The sequence below is a fragment of the Nothobranchius furzeri genome, chromosome 1 (genome assembly GCF_043380555.1).
Source record: "Nothobranchius furzeri strain GRZ-AD chromosome 1, NfurGRZ-RIMD1, whole genome shotgun sequence".
NCBI classification, from domain to species: domain Eukaryota; kingdom Metazoa; phylum Chordata; class Actinopteri; order Cyprinodontiformes; family Nothobranchiidae; genus Nothobranchius; species Nothobranchius furzeri.
Window position 1 is genome coordinate 52105061 of NC_091741.1, and position 21629 is coordinate 52126689.

The window sequence follows — 21629 nt, forward strand, 5'->3', positions numbered from 1 at the left end:
TGCCGGTGCCCACTTCCAATTTTAAACTGCACTTAGACACTGAGGGCTGTGGGTGCAAGTGGAGTAGTGTGGTGGCATCAGCTGGCGTAGGCCAGATGATGCCCGCACTGCCTGCTCACCACAGCCATAGAATACACCTGATTAACCCGCACTAACACTATATTGGAGCAGGTGGAGGGAGACTAGGGGTCCTAGCACACCTCTGTAGTCGCTTGGCTTCCCAGGGCTGGAGGCTAGGAGAGGGATCTGGCTGTCGGGTTGGGGTCTGGGGTGGTGGGTAGCTATGCTCAGCGTTGGGCGGGGGAGCCTGCTCATCAGCACCCCAGCAGCAGGAAGGGTCGAAATCTGGGAACCTGTAATAGTTGTACCCCTTGTGCAGCAGTACCGGGACCAAAGTGAATAGGGTGTGTATGGGGAGCATGTGTGTGTGTCCGGCGTGCATTTTTGTAAGTCTTTGGTTGTATGTGTATGTGTGAGCATGAGGGAGGGAGTGTGTGACTGTGTTTGTGTATGACTGTATATGTCAGGTGGGGCCTATGACTCCTCCCTTCTCCTGGGACTTATTTTGATGCTATACATCTTCGTCTACCCTCCCCCACCACACCTGGTGTGGAGTGCGGTGCCTTGGTCTGCCTGAGTGTTCGTGGCTCCCGGGTCAGGGGGTTTAAGATTTTTGGCGTCTGCCTGATCAATTCCTGTGGCTGCCTGGTGGGATCTGGGTCCCTGGGCTCTGCTGGGTCCCCGGCGGGGGTGGTTGCCCCATGGTCTTGGGTTGCTGGGTCCCGGGCTCGGCCGGCTAGGGGGTGGGAGGCTGCATGCGGGCCTGTGAGCTTGCCGCTGATATCTCCCGGAACTCTGCTGGCTGCTGGTTGTGGCCCCCTGGGGCAATCCTCTGCTCCTCTCAAGGGGGGCAGGGGCTTTTCTGGCTAGTGTCTCCTTGGAGTCCCTGCGCTCTTGGGCAGCTCCTGTATCTCTGGGACTTGGAGCTCCCTCCATCTCCTACACGTCTTTGGAGAGCAGATCTGTGGCCCCTCACACTATCTATTGGACGCTCCTAGAGAAACCTTACATATACAAGCGCATGTACACACACAGGTGCTCACATGGTGCTCTCATAAGTATGGACTTGGGCATGTTTAAGGCTGTGGTTGGCACTAAATGCACTGTGATTTATTATCGCGTGATTGTTCAATAAAACAATGTTGATTTTATATTTCATCATCAAGTTGACGCAGTGATAGCTTGCTCCTGTTGTATTGTTGTGTGTCCCTTTTCTGCAGGTCTAGAAGCAGCCTCTCGTTCATCATTGATTGTTTATTTTTGTGGGACCCCCCCCCCCCCACACACACACACACACACACACACACGCACACACTCACCTTTGGTCTCTTCCTTTCTCTTTCACCTCTGTCTCCGTGTCTGATCGGAATGACAAAGCATTCAAAAAACAATAACAATAAAGTTTTAAGTATCAGGCGTGACATTCAAAGCAGATCTGATGCTTTGATGCTGCACCCGAGAGTAAATCTGTAAGATTTGTCACCAGCATTCAGACATTAATTCTGTTTTCTTCACAGAAAGACAGGACATGGAAAAAAAAAACATGAAATAAAATTCTAAATCCTGCTTTGTTCTGCTCACCTCTGCCGTGGCTCACTTCTAGTTCCTGAAACAGGAGCGTTAGAGCATTTCTACCATAGAGACAGACTCACAAGTCATTCATTTAAGCTAGAGACATTGAAAATGTGTTACAGCTTCAGGTGTGGAAACTTGAACCGCCCGAGCACCAATTGATGGTAAATTTTCTTTTTGGGCGGTAAATAATTGACGACTTACCGCCCGGGTGGCGCCCAAGCTTTGTTTGTCATTTACACACCAGCGTCCCCCCACCCCCGTGGCCGCACCGTGTAGCAAGCCACCATTTGCAATTCCACTGCGCATGGAACTGTGCATGTTTCCATGACTAGAGGCGAGTTCACTATAAAACACGGGGTGGAACCATGTTAGAAACACGCAGACATGCATGAAGATGGCGGCTCCACGGGGATTGGATTCCTGGCGAAATACTCCAGCTGCTCCCTACATCAATGACGAAGGGCCAGAGGAAGACTTCATGTGTGGGTCAGGCCCGCTTGCTCTCCATGAGGAACAAGAAGTATGAGGATGAGCTTAAGAACTTTGAGGTGGAGTAAAATCTGGAACCAAAGATAAGAGAAACTACTAGTCCACCACTAGCCAAATATTCAGCCTGCAACACTATGGTGCCAGAGACTGACAGTGCTGATTGTAAATATGAACATGATCAAGGTTTATTAATTTTAAAACGGTGGTTCAGTTTTAATTTTTACACATTTTAGCAGATGACCTGCGGTGCCGGTAACTTTTCTGAGTTACCAGCCCGGCTGGCCGGTTGGTTGTGTAGTTAATTCCCACCCCTGAACTTGATGCAGCACCTCTCTGCTGCTCCAGTTAATGGAAAAACCTCCTCACCTTCCTGGATTTTGTCCCTCCCGGATGTCTTTAGACACCAACTGTTAAAAATGAAGCTCCATTAGGTTATTGCACGACTTCACAGTCAGAGCGCTGGCTGGAGCCTGTGCGTGGGAACGCACTGTGCGTGGACTTGGCTTCAGTGAAACATAACTGAGCTAGTTTTGGTCTGAGTAGGAATGTTGTAGTCACGTTCCTGGAATTAAATGCAGTTTTGGTTTTGGCAAATGCACTCTTAACTTTTGTACCACAGAAAAAAGGAAGCAGGAGGATATTCAGCTCCAAATATCTGGTGATAATAAAAAAAAAAATCCAGAAAGATGAAGCATTCCTTCCTCATTGAGATGTTTCACTTATCCCTGCTGTCACCTTCCACCCATTAACCTGATTTATATCATAATAAACCCTCTCCGATAAGTGTTTTAGAACACTCACACGCACGCAAATTAAATATTCATGCTCTTAACATTTGGCATCAGCGAAGGCCAAAAGAGTGACATCAGTTTTCTGTGTTATCGAATTAGCATATTAATGACATAAATGCTGTATAATTAACACATGGGGATGGATTATGCATGTGGATCGCTGTCGGAGAGAAGAAAGGGTCAGGCCAATTAGGTTAAAAAGCACATATATTTATCTCAAAATGTTAATAAAAGCTGTGAACGTTTAGACAGTAATCTCCGGCTTCTTTAATCATCAAAGCTTGGCACCCGAACATCCTGCTGTGATCACAATCAGCTTTCTTAAAGCTGCCTCCTTTTTTTCTATTTAATAAGCCTGGCCATTTGTGTAGGACAGTGCTGCTGTTCCTTTCGCTTGGAGGCTGCGGCGACATTGGCTCATCTAAGCGGCTTAGACGAAGCAACGAGGAAACCAAATGTAAAGTGGTTTGATAGGTGTTGACTCTGAGTGGGAGCCTCGAACACGGGCTACCTAATGGGAACTATAGGGGACTTTCTGTGGGGATTTACTCAGCACATGCAGACTAGCTAACACACTTAAATGCTGGACTCTTAAGGATTAGCAGAAGTTTGGCACATGCTGAAATGACTCTGACTTTACAGTATATATATATATATATCTATGTATATATACATAGATATATATACATATTTATATATACACACTATAAAGTCTGAGTCATTTCAGCATGTGCCAAACTTCTGCTAATCCTTAAGAGTCCAGCATTTAAGTGTGTTAGCTAGTCTGCATGTGCTGAGTAAATCCCCACAGAAAGTATAAATATATATAACATTCAGATATCAGTTTGAAATGTAATTCAGCCTCTCCTAAATAAACATAATTTTCTACCTGACTTCACATGATCAAAACTGACTGCTCTGAAAGCGGAGAAGAGCTGGTACAGGAGCTCCAGGATTTTTATGAGCGTTCTTCTTTCTAATGAAATCAAATGGGAGCATATTTCTATATGCAGCACCAAAGAGCCAGTAGGGATTTTGTCTGAGGATAATGGAGGCAGAGCTTGTAACACATGCCATAAGCTGCCAGTGTGTTTTGCCTTCGTTCTACCCAGTATTATGTGCACTGAATTTTTTTTAAACGCCAGATGAAGACAAATGTTTTGGATGGGGTGGAAGTCAAAGTATTCTGAAATCATGACAAGATAAGAGCATGATTAAAAGGTAGAGTGAGATAAAATATGAATTGGGCTGCATGGTGGCGCAGTGGTTAGCACTGTTGCCTTGCAGCACGAAGGTTGCAGGTTCGAAACTCGGCTGCTGCTTTTCTGTGTGGAGTTGCGTGTTCTCCCCATGCATGCGTGGGTTTCCTCCGGGTACTCCGGTTTCCCCCACAGATCACAACATGCCCTATAGGTTAGAAATTGTAAGTCGCTTTGGATAAAAGCGTCTGCCAAATAAATAAACATAAACATAAAATAACAGTTTTAACCCTGTTACATGTATATCACCTTCAATCCTGTAATATTGTGGGTGATAGGACCCCTCGCAGTCCTTTCAAACACTATAAAAGTCTTCTCCTTTTCCCCCTGATGAAGCAAGAACGATTTCCAGTGTCTCTATCAGGTGTTTTAAAGGAGATACGTGCTGAAACCCAATGACACGCTGCATCAGTGTCAAAGCAGCTGCTCTCCATCACAACTTTTAGCACTTTTTCTATATCTGGCACCATTCCCAGTGACCTTTCCCTCAATGATTCTTTCTTGAGAAATCTTGACAGTGCTGTTTTTTTTATTCATGTATGCGTGTTTGATTGTTGGATGATGTCATGGATCTGTCACACGTCACCAAGTTGAGTTTTTCTGCCTTAAAAGGATGGATGACTCGATGCTGGTCCTTAGCGTTAGCCTGTTTGGGTCACGTTGGACTCGTGCATCAGTGGTCTTTGAACCAGGCTGAAATCTGCAGCCCGGTTTTCTGCTCTGCAGCATTTAAGAGGTCAAACAGGCACAAATGGGGTCCTGCCTCCCGTCGACACTCGCTGTTCTCTTTCCCTTGCATGAGTAAACGGAACAAAAGTGCAAATCAGTTCCTTCTAGAGCGAATGCCTCATCAGTCTGTAATTTGGTGGTCAGTCAGCCTAGTTTACAGTCAGGGATAAATGGACAGATAGCAGCTGGTTTGTAGATGAAGAGGCACTAAGCTTTCATTTTTCAGCAAGAGGGGGAAAAGATGCAGACTTGACACTGAATAATTAAGCTGAATGCAGCTGGGGGAGCACCTTGGGTAATTCATGCTTTGGGCACACTTTGCGAGTGGAAATGCGTGAGCGACTAAGCTTTGAATAAATTACAAAAAAAAAAGTCAGCAAGAGTCGTGCGTCTCCACTTGTGTGTGCATGTGGCTGACTCTTACATGAATTACAAAGTCAGATGTGACAAATCCTTTTTAGAGATGGAGTTTCTTCAGATCGGGGGAATAACAAGGAGCTGGTGAAGCTTTGGCGTCGGATGCAAAACGACATGGACGCATTCTGAATGTAACAGAAGTTTGGATGTTGGTGTTCAGGTGTAAAGTGGAGGAAGTTTCCACCTCGAATCCTGCCTCTGTTGCATGTGTGTGTCCATGTGTGAATGGCTTTCTGTGTGCTTCCATGTGTGCAGGCGTACGCCGCTGTTTCAAAAGGCCGCATGTGTGGATGTGCAGCCTTCGCTGCTGCAGCAGAAGCATTTGGAGACTTTCACACAGTTTCTGCATTGATGGATTTGTGTTTCTGTGTCTGGGTGAACATTGCTGTCTTCTGATGTGAGTGTGCCGGCTCAGTGAGCAGGACACTGTTCTGCTTGGAGATGGTTGAGGAGCTGTCAGATGACACCGTCTCCTGATGGGTGTTACGCTCGTGTAGCTCCGAGCACTTGCTGATCCAGAGGGACTCTCAGCATCCCTCCGTTTCTGCTTTAGAACTCAACTGGCTCAAATCTCTGTGAGAAAATCAAAACAAACATTTGATCACCTCTTTAAATAGAAACACAACGGTTGCAGGTCAGTAGGCCGATACCAGTTTTAGGTCGGACCTGCTGATAATTTTGATTAATCTCAAAGGATCATAATTGACAGAATGTACTGTTTAGCTTGTTTTCCTAGAAGGAATGATCTCTTAGCTATTAAAAACAGATTATTAATTTTCACACTAGCCAATCAGTGACGAAGCTACAGATTTTCTGTATGAAATCAAAGTTTGTCTTCTTTTGTGTGTGTTTCTACCTTTAATTCTACTTTTGTAATTCTAATAATGTTTCTAACCAGTTTTCTGACTAAAAATCAGGATTAAAAAGCTGGATTTTCAACTATGGCTGCAGCTATTGAACATTTTAGTAATCAAATACTTTAGGGATGAATCCATCAGTAATGTGCTCTGCCAGTTGTTGCTAATCTCTCCTGGAAACCCCCAAATTGTACTTACGAGTAAATCGAGTTGTGGCCTTCCAAACACCAAATCCTAAATCCTTCTGTCCCGTAACGAGATGTCAAGCTGTTTGTCACAGACCGTTACTGGATTTATTTATTTATTATTGTTGTTACACTGCGATAACACCTCTGTTTGGTAAGGGACTTACCTGAGACTCAGTGTTTGGCCCTTATCCAAACCGTTCTGTCTGTTCTTGTGTGAATATTTCTTTGAATCAATCACTTTGATGGCAGGCGATTTCCTCATAGTCTGAGATAATCTGAGTCTTTTATGCTAGAAATCCAATTTTTAAAGGAGTGGTTCACAGAAAAACATCTTTAATTATTTCTGATTATAATCAGTCACTCTGAGATCTTCATGGAGGCTGAACATGAAAATATTCTCCTACACCGATCTCCCTCATTAGCTAAATAGTCAGTGAATATCTAGGATTTTGAAAATCCCGACAGATCTACGTCACACTGTCACTCACAACAGGGAAGGCTGTTGTTGTTTTAGCGTCCAGGAAACAGCAGAGAACACCTTGACCAGTAGAAGCTAGCATTTTAAGTTAGCATTAGCAACTCCACCACACGGCAGAACTCAGAAACAGGAGTACAAAGACATTCACTCCTATCATAGACCACTGTAAATGTATTTAACCATATATTTTATGTAAATGTTGGTAAAATGGGCTTAAAACTAAATTAGTAAGAATATGAATACATCTATGTGTCCCTCAGTGGGGAAACTGCATTATTGCAACAGCTCAAGGACAGAGGATAGAAGCAGTAGCACACAAAATATATCACACAACACTATAATTGTAAATTAAGATAATCAAGATAATTATTGCTCATATTGACAGTAGTAGTACTATTGCACATGTCTGGGATATTTGTCATGGAATGTTACAGATGTATGGGTTCCATATTAGCAGTGACTATTACAGTCTAACAGCGGCAGGAAAGAAAGAGCTGCGGTATCTCTCCTTCACACAGCAAGGATGAGCCAGTCTGTCACTGAAGCTGCTCTCCAGAGCAGACAAGGAGTCCTGCAGGGGGCGTGACTCATGGTCCAGCATTGATGTGAGTTTTGCCAGCACCCCCTTGTCCCCCACCTCTCACACAGAGTCCAGAGGACAGCCCAGGACAGAGCTGCTTTTACATGGTTACAAACAGGGTATCCGCGGGTCCTTAAAACGTCTTAAATTAGCTTTTCCAAATTTAAGGCCTTAAAAATCCTTAAAAATGACAAATAATCCTTAAATACTGTTTCCAAAGGTCTTAAAAGACCAAAGACCCAATAAACAAGATATTTTTATTTCTATAAAATTTTCGGGAATTTCTAGTTAGTGTTCAGCATTTTATGTGTATCATATTTGCATAAGCGGAACTGTACACACTCAGTTGGTTGTGAAAGGGGGGTATTTTTAGATGAGCACATTAGCTGGTTAAGCTAGTGGGAGCTTGTACCATGGGGAAGTGAAAGTTTAATGGTAACTGGATGGCTAATCCCACGTTCGCGACATGGTTAGCACCGGTTTCAGGCAATAGCTGGAAATTATAGCTTAAATGAAATTTTAAAAAATAGCTTAAATTTGGTCAAAGTAGCCTTAAAAAAGGTCTTAAATCTGGCTCCCTTAAACATGCACATACCCTGTTACAAGTATCACGTTTCCCTCTGTAATCACTCGGTGCAGAAGGAGTGCTGCATTATGCAAGTGTCATTGTAAAGACTGATTGTGTTTATTAGAAGGTTTGACTGAAAATGCATGAATGATTTGATTTTCTGGTGAACTAATTTGATTGACTGTAGTTGTTTTTGCTTTGAAACCTTCTCAGATGTTTTTATTGTTATTAACTGCCCTAGTGAAACACGATTACTGAGAATTAGGTCCTGATCTGACCTAAACCAAGCATCTAAGACTTTTTTATGATTTTTTTTTTACCTGAATGATTGTATCAGTGAGTGTGTGAATAAGGCCTAAGTAAGTGGTGGATGTCAGCTTTTAGTGGCTTGGTAAGCGGTGTGGTTGTTTTACACACACACGCTATTGATTGCACCTCCTCTTGTTTTGTTTCGGGTTTACTCTTCACCCGTTCTGTCATTTTTCTCTGTGTGGTTCTGCAAAAATGTTTAACTGAGTTTTTGTGTCCCTTTTTTGTTGCAGTGCTGGTCAGCTTCCGAGGTACCATCCAGCATGGCCTGCCTCTGGAAATCGGAGACACGGTGCAGATCCTGGAGAAATGTGAAGGTATGCTGTGGAACACAGTGCTCTGTGCAAGGCAATAATCATTAATGTTGGGCGTGAAGTTGGTTCAAATCCACAAATCATACAAAATGCAAATATATTAGTTCATGAGAGTAGTACCTGGCAGCATGCAGAAAACTAGTGATGTTCTAGTGTGTTCACCTAGAGGTAATCATCCTAATTATGTGATTGAAATATATCATGCACATTAACGGCATCATATTTGTGTGATGGAGAAGCCAGTGGAAACTCATGTTTGCCACATTTTCCTGCAGCTGAGCTTTTCCCCCACATCCTGCCAGCTCATTCTGTTATTCCCCTCTCTTCAGTCCCTTTAAAGCTCTTTTCCTGCCTTCCTTTCCTTGTGAATGCTTTTTAAAGTCTTTGTTTCTTTCTGTAATTTTGTCTACGGTCTGTTTTTCTTCCAAATGTTCAGAACAATGTGAATTTGTTTCCCAGCACGTCAATGCTCTCACTTCACCACAAATACGCCACCGTGCACAGTCACCTTCGTCTTCCGGAGCTCTTGTTTCACTTCCTTTCAGGAGATAGAAACACACACGCACGCACACACACACGCACGCACGCACGCACACACACACACACACACACACACACACACACACAGAGAGAGCCAGCAACGTCAGTCGTGCAGCTTTGCCAGTCAGAGGGACGTGATATTGTGGTTGAAGACTCAGAGGAAGTAGACAATAGCACAGCCAGCTGAATGCTTGGCCCAAGGGGGAGGACTCAAATCAAAATCCTGCCAACAGCGAAGAGGCGGGCTGTTGACAGCAGAGGAGACATGCTAATGGCTCTGCCTCATGTTGATACTATTGACACTTCAAAACGCTGTAGCTCACAGGGCGAATGTGTCTTCACGGACTTGTCATCTCCATGAAACGTTTGATTTTTGACTCTGCTCTTCAGTAGCTCTCCCTTGAACAAAGTTCCTGGGGCCAGAGACCTCAGTACAGAAAAGAAAAACACCCACCATGAACTACACTAGTGGCACATTCACATCTGGGTTGGCCCAAGCCGGTCCTGGTTGGGTCGGCATGCTGCTACACGGCCAGGTTATGTTCACTCAGCTTTCTCAGGGAGGCGGCTGTCTCTGAGCGCATGAGCGGGGCAAAAGACCAGCGGAGAAGTCTGTGGTGTCCTTAAGTTATTAAACAAGGAGGGCTGTGAGCAGTGTTGCTTTTGGAGACTCTGACATGAAGCACAGATGTTTACCCCACTGCAACCAGACTGAAAAGGAATTACGCTCGCGCAAAGATGCCGCTGACTGATTCTACCCACCAATCAGAGGCTACCTCTAGGAGGTAGGCATGAACTTCAGCTGGCCAATCAGTTGGTAGTGAGGCAGCAAGATGTCACAGCGAGAACAGGTGGATAAAAGATTAAAATACCAAAAATAAAATGGCCAGGGCTGCATGTAAAATATATTTTCTACAATTATTTTTCAATTATTTTTCAATCATCATCGATTATGTTGAAAATATTTATTGATATACTATTTACTATTATATACTATTTTTCTGTATCGTCCAGCCCTAGTCTGAACCAAATAAGCTGTGCTGCAGCGTTGTGGTTGTACATTCCTTCAGCTATTGTGCATATCCTGTTTCATTTCCGTCTGCTTCACTCCCACCAGTCTTTGTTTACTGCTTGTGTAGCTATAAGCTAACTGGAAGAATGCCGACATAACAAAAGGCATGTCGCCACCTACTGTACTGGAGTGGAACAAACTTTATCTGAGAGGCCAGTTTTCTAATGCGCATGTAAACTAGGATAAAGACTCCCAGCTTATTACAATAAGGTCGCCCCTGATCGACTTAGATGTCAGTCAGTGTGCATGTAACCACACTGAGTGGCTCGATGTAATCTGCTGGGTTCTCTTACATAGAAAATGTTTAACTAATTATAATAATGAACTGAACTCAAAGCACTGAAAGGTGGGTTCAGTTGGAATGTTTACTTTGTAAAATGCTGTGAGATGATTCTTGTTGTGAATTGAATTTTATCATACAATTAACATATATTTATCAATATGTTGAAGTTCACGAGAGGGATCTTTCTAGTTCTTGTAAAATGTGTGTACCACAGGGTTCTGTCTTGGACCCCCAGAAGTTCCTGAATGTTTTAAATATTAACAAGTTTAAGCTGAAGATTCAGTTTTATGTATTTGGAAATACTTTACAAAAGACAAATAGATAATTTTGAGGATCACTTTTTAGTTTTTTATCCTACCATTATTATTGTTATTATTATTATTATTATTATTATTATTATTATTATTATTATTATTATTATTATTGTTGTTGTTGTTGTTGTTGTTATTGTTAATTGAAGCAAATATACAAAAGATCATTTCAAGTATCTGAGTGTTCCGGATTCCTAACTTGAAAATTTGAACCCATGTTAGAGAAACGTCTAAAACCATCAATTACATTTTCCAACAAGGACAAGTTGGTTTGTTTAAGTTAAGCTTTGTTCACCGTAGAAATTAGTTTTTTAATCGGAAACATTTAATTGGCAAAAAAGCAAAGGTAGAAGAAATCTGTATGAGAACACATACTTTTCCACACCTTTTAAAATTGGAACCATTACATAGTTTGATTTTTCATGCTGTTTCATGTGTTTTTCCAGGATTAAAATATCATGCTGTTTTTGTTTTGCACTTTATACCATGGAGCTTTGCAACAAGCCACCAATGTTAAGCTCATCATCCTGGAGCAATGACTCATCAATGGAAAAGCTGAGCTTATGTTTCACATTACTCAACATTAGTCTGACCGTGTATGCCCCCCAAAAGATGGGACTTAAGTCACTTGTGCTCTGCTGAAAGCCAAGAGTGATTAAAGCTACTACTACATTTACATTTGAGCTTTTTAGCTAATGCTCTTATCTGGAGGGACTTACATTGACTGCAACAGCAGGGTGAGCTTAAAGTCTTTTTTGGCAAAGAACATCAGCAGAAATGTAAATGTATTAGCTTGTATCTATTAGTGATGGGATTTTGCTTTCGCTAATTTGGCTGAAGTCCATTTTGGAGGGTGTAATAACATGAGAAGATAAGTTGTTCCTTCTCTCTGGATTCACGTGGACCCTCATAGTGACATTCAGCTAATTTAATCCGTGCGCTGTCTTTGCAGGATGGTACAGAGGATTCATCCTTAAGAATCCCAACGTCAAGGTGAGAAGATTTTCTTATAATGTTTTCGAGTAAATGGTCAATAATGGGAAAATTTTTCAATATTAGGTCGTTCTTGGGTCTGATAAAGGGAATTGTAACCACTTGGAAGTGTGTTTCTTTGTCTCTGTTGCTGAAAGGCCTCAGTTTGGAGAAATAAATGAACACTTGCATAGAACATTTGGGCAATCGCCAGTGAACAAAAACCAATACATTTGAACTTTAGCATTTTATTGACTATTTGTAGATTATTGTTGCTAATTCTGGCCTTCAAGATGGAGTATTAGGATTAGTACCTTCATTAAAACCTGTCCGTTCCTGTCCTGTACATGACTACTGCCCTCTGGTGGAGGTTCTATGGAAGGAAGGAGACTGTTTGAACCCTTTATTATTGTTATATGGTTTCTGATCCGTTAACATCTCCTAGTCTACACAAATGTTATATTTTCAACTTTTCCCCCAAATATAAGTCAAAGCGAAAGTTATGGGATTTTACTGATTATAAAATGACATTAGCATAAACTGCTAGAACACTTTGAGTTATGAATTGTTGTAAGACACTTTCTTTCTGATCCCATTATCGCTAGTTTATATTTTCAAACGGATCGAATCTCTTTTGTACCCAAACTGAGGCTATTTTAAAGTGCTATCTGCATGTGAGATTAATTACCTTGTCAGTGATAGTTTAAAGGGATACTAGGCAATTTTGGCACCCCCTAGTGTCCGTCTGTAGAACCAGAAGCAAAACTTATCTCCTCACTGTGTGTTCGTCTTTTTAACATCTTAATCCAACAGCTGAAATGTCTCCTTCCTTCATTAGTGTCTACAGGAGTGATTCATCACTTAATCAAACAAATCAGCTGTGTTCATGATCTAAAACCTCCAGGAAACACGCTGGAAGTAGACTGCTGGGCTGGTTTGTCAGCTACACTTTTAGTGGTTCCAACAGGGACTGGACCGCCACTCTGAAGTTGCAAGTGCAATATTCTGGCCACAGAGGGTGGTGGGGTCTCAGTGATGTTTCATTAACCCTGTAAAGGGTCATTTTAGCACATACTGGCTCAAGAAAATGATTTAGAAACATATACAATTAACATAGTATAGCTTTAAACAGCCACTGTTAGAAAATACTACCTAATGCACACTGGAAAGAACCAAAGTCAATGGTCATTTAAGCAGCATAGCAACAAACCAATCAGGTGGATAGTAGACAGTTTTTACTGTATCGTCTTAGAGATAATTGTTTGAAAGGCAAATTAAAAACAAAATGTCATATGGGCCTATTGGGAAACTGGTCTGGGAGGTGGACTTTTTCACTGTGCAGATACAGCTGCACAGAAATGATGGAAACGTCATCAGAAACAGGAACTTTCCACAATCTTCACTGAAGAAAAAGATCTGAAACAGGCCACATTTTCACACCGTCTTTTCCAACTGGTGCCACAAGAGCAAATCATGCAGGACTGTCCCGAGAATTCCACAGAAATGGAAAGGTTCTGCAGGAATGGCTGTTTATGAAAACAATTTAATAATAGTTCGCATGCCTATAAGGGTTCTGGACTGTGTTGCATTTGTTTTACAAGTTTTACTTTGGTTTCTGAATTGATAATGTGTGTAATTTCATTCTGAAAAGTAAATGATTCTTCTCTCTTTAACCTTTTGCAAAGGGGATCTTCCCATCCAGCTACATCCACTTGAAGAATGCTGTTGTTAAGAACAAAGGGTGAGGGATGTTTCAGCACTTTTACATGTGATTTGGATGTAAACAAACTATAGTCAAAAGCGTGTGTGTGTGTGTGTGTGTGTGTGTGTATGTGTGTGTGTGTGTGTGTGTGTGTGTGTGTGTGTGTGTGTGTGTGTGTGTGTGTGTGTGTGTGTGTGTGCGTGCGTGTGCTGACAGGCAATTTGAGACTGTGATCCCAGTGGAAGACTCGGTCATCACTGAGATGACATCGACGCTCCGAGATTGGGGTGCCATGTGGAAACAGCTCTATGTGGTAGGAAGCACCAGCACACTTTGCATGGATTTAAATATCACCGCCTCTTTAAGAGCATCTTTAAGTTGCTTCATGCAAGGAGTTTATTTGACCGCTGGAGAGAAACATTGGGCGCTTTTTCCAACTCTTTTGTTTGTTAAATTGATTGTGTTTGGAGCATATTAAGCTATCTGATGTGCTGATTAAATTGAACTGATGAATACTCACAGATCAGAGGCCATGGATTTGTGGTGAAAAATCAGCAGGACACTGAAGCTTAAATCAATTTTTTGCCTGTTTTGTTTGCTTTTGGTTCCTTTTAGTGTCAAGTTTCTTTTTTTAGCTGAAAAATGTAAGTAATTTTTTACGCTCATTTTCTTTTTTCACTCATTTTCTTTTCTTTTCATCTCCTGCAGAAGAACGAGGGGGATTTGTTCCACAGGCTTTGGCATGTGATGAACGAAATCTTGGACCTGCGAAGGCAGGTTCTGGTCGGCCACCTCACTCATGACCGCATGAGAGACGTCAAGCAGCACATCACAGCGCGATTGGACTGGGGCAACGAGTGAGTAGCAGAAAGGCAGATTTTCCTAAATGTTTTCAGATAATCATGGTTTGTTTTATGCATTTAACTTTATTTTTCATGTACATTTTGGTTCCATACACATGTTCCCAGCAAAATAATAAAATCCAGGAATTTTAAAGCGCATCCCCAAATCTTCCATTTTACCCTGGGGACATTTTTTGAGATGCTCCAGGGTCTGAACAATGCAGTCGGATTGCAGAACAGGTCCTCTTTTCTTTTTTAACGACTTTTCTATGAAGGTCACATTCCTGCAGCTTTCAGCTGAATTTTTGATTTGTTTTTCCAGCATCCCTGTGAGCACATCTTATTCAAGTTTTCTTTGTTCTACAGATCTCAGCTTAACCTTCGCTGCTCATTTTCCCTGCTGCTAGTTCTTGACCCTTGTTAGCCTGTCAAAGGTTTTCTTTACACATTTTTTCTCTTTTATAGACAAAAAAAAAATATGTGGTAGTCCGAGAAGACAGTAGCTGCATTTTAATGAGTCAACTTATTCAGAAGGGTAGTTTTGGCTTTTTGAGATGCTCTGGGTTTTAGACTTTGTTCAGAGGTCATCACTGTTTTTCTTAATTTTTCATTCCAATAATAGCAATTAGTCATGATTTGTATTTCATTCTTTAAACCTTTACATCTTCTACTAAAACAAATTCAATTATTGGATGAAGCAAAGACAGAAGGGTGGAATTAGATTGCACGTTTAGTAAACAAAATAGTTATTCCTGTTCTAAGTGGCTCTTTAATGATGCAGAAACACACACTGTACTGAATCAATCGTGTTGTGGAGGCATTATTGTGTCATTTTTCATTTCCCTTTTTGCCTGCTTTTTATTTTTTTTACAGCAGTTAAAAACAAATGACAAACATTACTCTGAGGCAAATTGCAATCCAACTTAGCATTCTACTGAGGTGGCATTCTGTGGGAAGCCTTTAATGAAACGTATACTGCTAAAGGACTTCATGTGAGGCATTAAAGTCTACCAGACCTTGAATTCTACTGGGCGTACCATGCTATGGGATTTAACATTTCATGGGAGTTGAAAGGCTGCTGGACTTAGAAAGCCAAGATACATGATCGTTTGTGGGACTTAGGATTGTACTGAACTTTACGTTCTGGACGTAACTTTTGCTTCATTTTCTCTACACGGGTTTGAGACCATTTGTTGGAGGGTGACATTGCCAAGATGACTATTACAACCACTTTGGCGTTGAGTTAAGTCAATGATCAATGTCAAGAGACATCCGCATCCATAGACTGACATTAATTACGTTAGATATTTTATTCTGTCAAAGTTCACTGTACTTTATGCCTCAAGTGAACGGTTATGTGACAAAAAAGGCATACATACAGTATATGGGTTTAAGCATTCTACAGGGCACATCCATATATGGGACTTAACATTCTGCAGGACTGAGCTTGCTATTGGACTTATTGTGCTTAGCATGCTATTGGATTTAGCATTCTGCTGGACTTGGTGTACATTTGGACTTTTCTCATTGGGCTTATTTTACTGCATTTGTCTCCATTTCTTTCAGTTGCTTAAAGTTGAATTATTGCATGATGTTAAATATTCTACAGAACACATCAGTGCAGTAAAGCCAGCGTAATATTTGCTCTTTAGTGTTAGTCTGAAGGTTTTATCAGACCGTTTTCATGAAGTAGAAATAATCTTACTGATCAGTTTTTCTTTTTTTTTTTTTTTTTTTTTTTTTTACTTCAGAGACTTGCCATCAGCCAAAGCACATATTTCTGGTAAATGAATACAGTTAAGTCTGTACTTTGGGTTCTGATAACTCGGTGGTTCATTAGCGTTCTCAGTAACAAATGCCCTTGAATACAAAAGTTTCTCATTTCTATATTTCTTCCCAAAGGTTTCTGCCGCTTTGGAACTTCGCTGGTTTTCTTTTCTGTCCTCTCTTCTATTTTTGTTTTTACCTACCTTCCCTACAAAGCACACTCTACTCTCGTTCAAGCCTGTTTCTCTCTCTAACTCCGTCCCTCCTGCTGTTTTCTCTTTCTTTTTTCCACTCAGTGCTGTGGAGTTGAAAGGAAAAACACACAACTTGTGTCACATCCCGGTGCCCTTTCTTGTCGATCTACTTTATTTCTCTGTTGCTGACCATCCTCAGACAGTCACACATTACTTCATAGTGAGGAGGTGTTTGCATAGTTTCTTGCTGTGGGCTTTTATCCTACTCTTTTCTTTTTTTCCCCCAGTTGCCAAAAATGAAGTCCCTTTGCTCTGTATCAGCTTGGTTAGGGAACAAATGAGGATTAAAACACACTTGCATCCTTAAAAGAAATAAAAAATGATACCCAGTCCTTTTAAAAGCTGTCCTTTGTGTTTCAGACAACTCGGCTTGGACCTGGTCCCCAGGCGGGAGTTCAGCATGGTGGACCCTGATGAAATCAGCGTCACAGAGCTTTACAGACTGGTGAGCTGAATCACGGTTCTCTATGTTGCTCTGGTGAATCACCGCTGCAATTATAATGCTGATGATCTGAAGAACCAGCTCTCAGATGGGTGGAGAGTTAGCCTTTCTATGAATCTGTGCTTCTGCTGAGTTATGATTACGGGTTTCTCATGTCTGTTTATGTTTTGTTGACTTTTTATTGCCTGTTTATTTGCTGTTCAGTGTCTTTGTAGGATTTTCTGTTTTTGTTCTTTTGGCTTTGACACAAAGCTCTATGGATGAGATTAATTTATGACAAAAATTATAACCTTTCCCAGTCTATAAGGTTTACATATTCCCATTTCCTTTATTATCCAGTTTGGAAAAATTAATATTTATTTAAGCATTTTTAATTGAATTAAAAGAGCAATATGTTATAAATTTACAGTGAAATAATCAAAAAACGGTCTGTCTCAACCATATTGAAACAGATTTCCTTCTCAGTGTCCGGTTTGGAAGGCTGAGCTGACGTGGAGCGAAAGTTGCATGAAAGTAGTTAATGCATGGTCGGATATCCCCCTCCTTCTTCTTGACAAAGAAAAATCCTGCGGCCCCAGGAGAGGTGGAGGGGTGAATAAACCCCCGTTGGAGAGCTTCGTCGATGTAGGAGTTCATCGCCCTGGTCTCCGCCGGGGAGAGTGAGAACAGGCGGCCCCGAGAAGGGGTGGTCCCAGGCTAAAGCCTGATCTCCAGATCGTATGGTCGATGTGGGGGCAACCGGGTGGTAGGTTCTTTGGCAAAGACCTGAGCGAGATCATGGTACTGAGGGGGTACGAGCTTCAGGTCCACGTCTCTGGATGGAGTTGGTCTATTGTGGGGGTTCGGGGAAACCCGGTGGGTCAGACAGGCCGTGCCCCCGTACCTTTCTGGTGGACCAGGATATGTGAGATTCATGGCGGCAGAACCAGGAATGACCCAGGATGAGAGGAGTAGCCGGGGCCAGGATGATGAGGAAGTGTAGGGTCTCCACACACTGGTTGATGGTCATGCGGAGGTCTTGATATGGCATGAGTGGACGGCCTTCCACTGAGGTGATAGGAATGGGTCGTTCCAGGGCAGTAAGGGGTATACGTAGCTGGGTGGCAAGGTGCCAGTCGATGAAATATTCGGTGGCACCGGTGTCGAGAAGGGCTTCCAGTGGGACTGGGCCTTGGTCCAGTTGGAGGGTGACCGGGAGAGTGGTGCGATTTGGGGCTGGGGAAGTGGAGACTCCAGGAGGGATTGCGCCTACTCCGACCCGGAGGGCCCGTTTCCCGGCCATATCGGGCACATAGCTCGGTGATGGCCCAGGTCCCCACAGTAGGCGCATCGTCCCTCCTGGTAGCATCGCGCCCGTTCCTCGGGGGGCAGATGGCCCAGCTGCATGGGCTCCTCCACCATCGGGCTGCCTTGTAGACAGGGAAATGGTCAGGTGTGAACGGGAGTGGAGATGGAGCTCGGTCAGGTGAGGATGCAGTGGTCGAGTTGGAGAGCCAAGTCCACCGCCAAATCCAGGGAGGTCGGGGCCTCATGAACGATCATGCCTTCGCGGATTCGGGGAGACAACCCTTCCAGGCAAATGGCATCGTCGTCCCAGGTCAACCGGGCAGCCGTGGTCCGGAAGCAGGAGGTGTAATGGGCCACCATCTGGGAGCCCTGGCAGAGTTGGAGCAGTCGGGTCTCATCGACAACCTCGCTGCTGGGATGAACAACCCTGACCCGTCAGAAGGGAAGTCAATAGGGCAACTCGAGAGCAGGAAGTGGGATGGCGAGCTGGTTGGCATTCAAACGTCATCGCCAGGGTGGCCAGCATGCCTTCCTTTGATCCCCTGGTTCCATCCCACTTATCCGGGAGGCTGAGACGAGGCTCCAATCTGTCGCTAGCGGCCGAGGCTTGGCGTTGGAAAGCGTTTGAGAGCTGGACAACCAGCATGGTTAGAGAGTCGAGCTTGGCCGCTTGACAATCTACAACGGTGTGCAGCTGGGAAACTTTTGCATGCAGGCAAGCAAACTCCGCTGGGTCAATCTTGGACTCAGTCATCCTGTCAGATTTGGAAGGCTGAGCTGACGTGGAGTGAAAGTCACTTGCTGCGTGGCTGTGTGACCCAGACGTGGAGTAACTGGTGTTGGGTTGGACAGAGTACGCGGCTTTAATCTAGGAACGGCGACGTAGTGCTCGGAGAGAGCCGAAGCTGAGTGGCGGTTCCAGATAAACAAAAGAGCTGACTTACTGGTGGTAGACAGAGTGGAAGGATGTCTTCCTTGGTTAGAATGGCTGGAGAACCTGAGAACTCGGTTCAGTGTTGGGAACAAACGATGACTGAGTGACAGCTCAGCTCAGGCACTTCTGTAAATAGACTCTGTGTGATGACGTCATCGGCTGTGCCGGTGATGGGGATGCTGGGTAGTGTAGTTCTCAGGCTAGTTGAGTCTGTGAGGGGTGGTCAGTAGTCGGAGTTTGTGACACTCAGCCGGCTGGGGGATTGTCAGTTTTTCTCCTTTAAAAAAACTAAAGAGGGACGTAGTCACTGTTTACGTTGTGTGAGCCTGTGAGGTTGCAGAGTCTCTGACGAGCTAACGCTGCAGCGCCGGCATTTATAATTCAACACCAGCAGGCACAAGACTCGAGTTGCTTAAAGAACCAAAGCCAGTAAACAGGAATGACTGAGAAGTTATTTCCTGTTTTGCTAAGAATCCACAGCGTCTTTTTGTTTTATATCGGGTAAAGCAGGCTAGAGGCTAACGTTGAGCTAACAATGCTAACTGTGAATTAGAAGCAAATAGTTGGTTCTAAAAATATTTTAGGCTACCTTTTCAATTACTAACAACTTAATATTACATTGAAATGTGTGTGCAAAGTCAATAATGAGTTAGTTTGGCATTTTACTTCCTTTAATGAGTCGTTCAGAACTATAAATGCAAGCTATTTGCAAGACGACAAACAATGTCACATCCTCTAATGTGGGAGTAATATTACCATATTAAGTGAATAGTAAGTGCTCACTACCGTAAAACACCCAAGGGTGCTAAAACCAGATATAAAAATGTATTTATATTGCACCTTAAATTAGTTTAATTGAACATCTCGTCATGGTTGAAAATTAGTTCAAAATGAAAGCTTAGCCATTTGGAAAGCCAGTCTTTTCTGGCTGTGAATGCAATGTGTTTCGGCACGTCTCATTTGGACATTTAAAAATAAAAAAATGGGCATCTTATTACTGTAAGCAAATAATACCACTATAAAAATAAAAACTCCAAACAACAATCTGATATCCCAGCCTGGATTCAAACCCGGGTCCTCCGTGTGGAAGTCAGGTGTCTTGCTAGTTGAGCTATCCCTGTGACATGTTGTCACTGAAAATATTTCTATTACTGAAAATGGTGTTAAAACCCAGGAAACATTTGGATGCTTAATGACAGCTGAAACGATGTTAGGCCAATAAAATTTTGATATTTTAATGTACGAACTATTATTACTTTAGTTCCAAAATGAAAGTTAAAACAAAGTCTTTTCTGGAAGCGGAGCGGTGCGGGCTATAGCGGAGTTGCTCTGAGCTGTCCATATATGGTACTGTACATCCTGCCTTTGTGACGACATTAAGACCAGAACTCAAGATCTCGTTTTGGAGTGCGCATGCTTGTGGGTTTTATGTGGGCTGGTTGAGGAAGCCAAGTGTAAAAAAAAAAAAAAAAAAAAACGATCCAATGTTAAATATTGACTTAGGAAGCCATTTTGTACATTTTTTCTAGTGGAAAAGAGAACATTTCCGTTGATGACTTTAAAACTGCATTAGCAAATATGCAAAACAGACTAGCTTTCAATCACAAACATGGTCACGGAACACTCACCCCTCCTGAGATAAAAAAAACTAATGCAGTGATTCTGTCGTTTTTGTCTAAAAACTTCAGCCAATAACACGGCTCGGTCCGAAACTAACGATTGGACCATACGGTTGTCTGACTCACCATACCACAGTGCTTCAACATTTACCTGGGTCCTCCATATTACAAACTCACACATTTTGCAACAGAACACCACTGGTGTGAGAGGTTCTCTGCTCAATAATATCAGGGAATGAGAAACGGCCGACTACTACCGCTTCAACTTCAGGACAAACTACCAAAGTCCAAAAAGTAAAACACCATTTGACGTCACGGACAGAAAAAAACGATTGGACGTAGAAAACGGTGACTGGGTTTTAGCACTGTCTCGTTATCGATCGTTATGTATCGTTTGTGCGTGGTCTAGGGATGATTGCTGATTGGAGGGGTGAATGTTCTGTGACCATGTTTGTATTTAAAAGCTAGCTTGTTTTGTGTATTTGCTAATGCAGCTTTAACTGAAGTCATCTGTTTGTGTTCTCTGATCTTGCAGCTGACAGATACTTCACCTACCACTTATCTCATGGAGCAAAATGATTGAAAACAACATAATTGTTTAGGCTGGCCAAGAACATTTAGGCTCATCATATTTTGGCATTGAGAGCCAACGTTGACCTCGGAAGAAGCAGTTTGCTTAACAGATTTGGTGTTTGTTGTTTCATGAGCCACTGATATCAATAACTTCACAAGCAGTTGCCTGAAATCCCCCCCCCCCCCCCCCACTTCCATCTGCCTCTATATTTCCCTCCTTCCTTTCCCCACTGTTCACTCCCGTTGATTGTCCTACCCGTTTCCTCCAAGTTCCATCCATTGTTGCCGTGGCAACCACTTCTTCTCCCCAATACAGACCAGGGAGGATTATATCGCACATGCATTGTGCTGGCTTTCCCTTTGGAGGGGTAATTGAGGCTCTTAATCCATCTGTTTCTTTTTCCCATTGTTGTTGTT

General features: G+C 42.8%; 1 protein-coding gene across 4 annotated transcripts in view; it reads left to right on the forward strand.

The window, feature by feature from the left end:
* The window catches only part of dock4b (dedicator of cytokinesis 4b), a 166140-nt gene that overhangs the window by 42474 nt on the left and 102037 nt on the right, over positions 1-21629 (forward strand). For all 4 annotated transcript variants that reach the window (XM_015957327.3, XM_015957351.3, XM_015957334.3 and 1 more), the window contains exons 2-7: positions 8534-8617; positions 11773-11813; positions 13478-13533; positions 13711-13807; positions 14203-14351; positions 16718-16802. In XM_015957327.3, coding sequence (XP_015812813.1) covers positions 8534-8617; positions 11773-11813; positions 13478-13533; positions 13711-13807; positions 14203-14351; positions 16718-16802 — 512 coding nt within the window. The remainder of the gene's footprint in view (positions 1-8533; positions 8618-11772; positions 11814-13477; positions 13534-13710; positions 13808-14202; positions 14352-16717; positions 16803-21629) is intronic.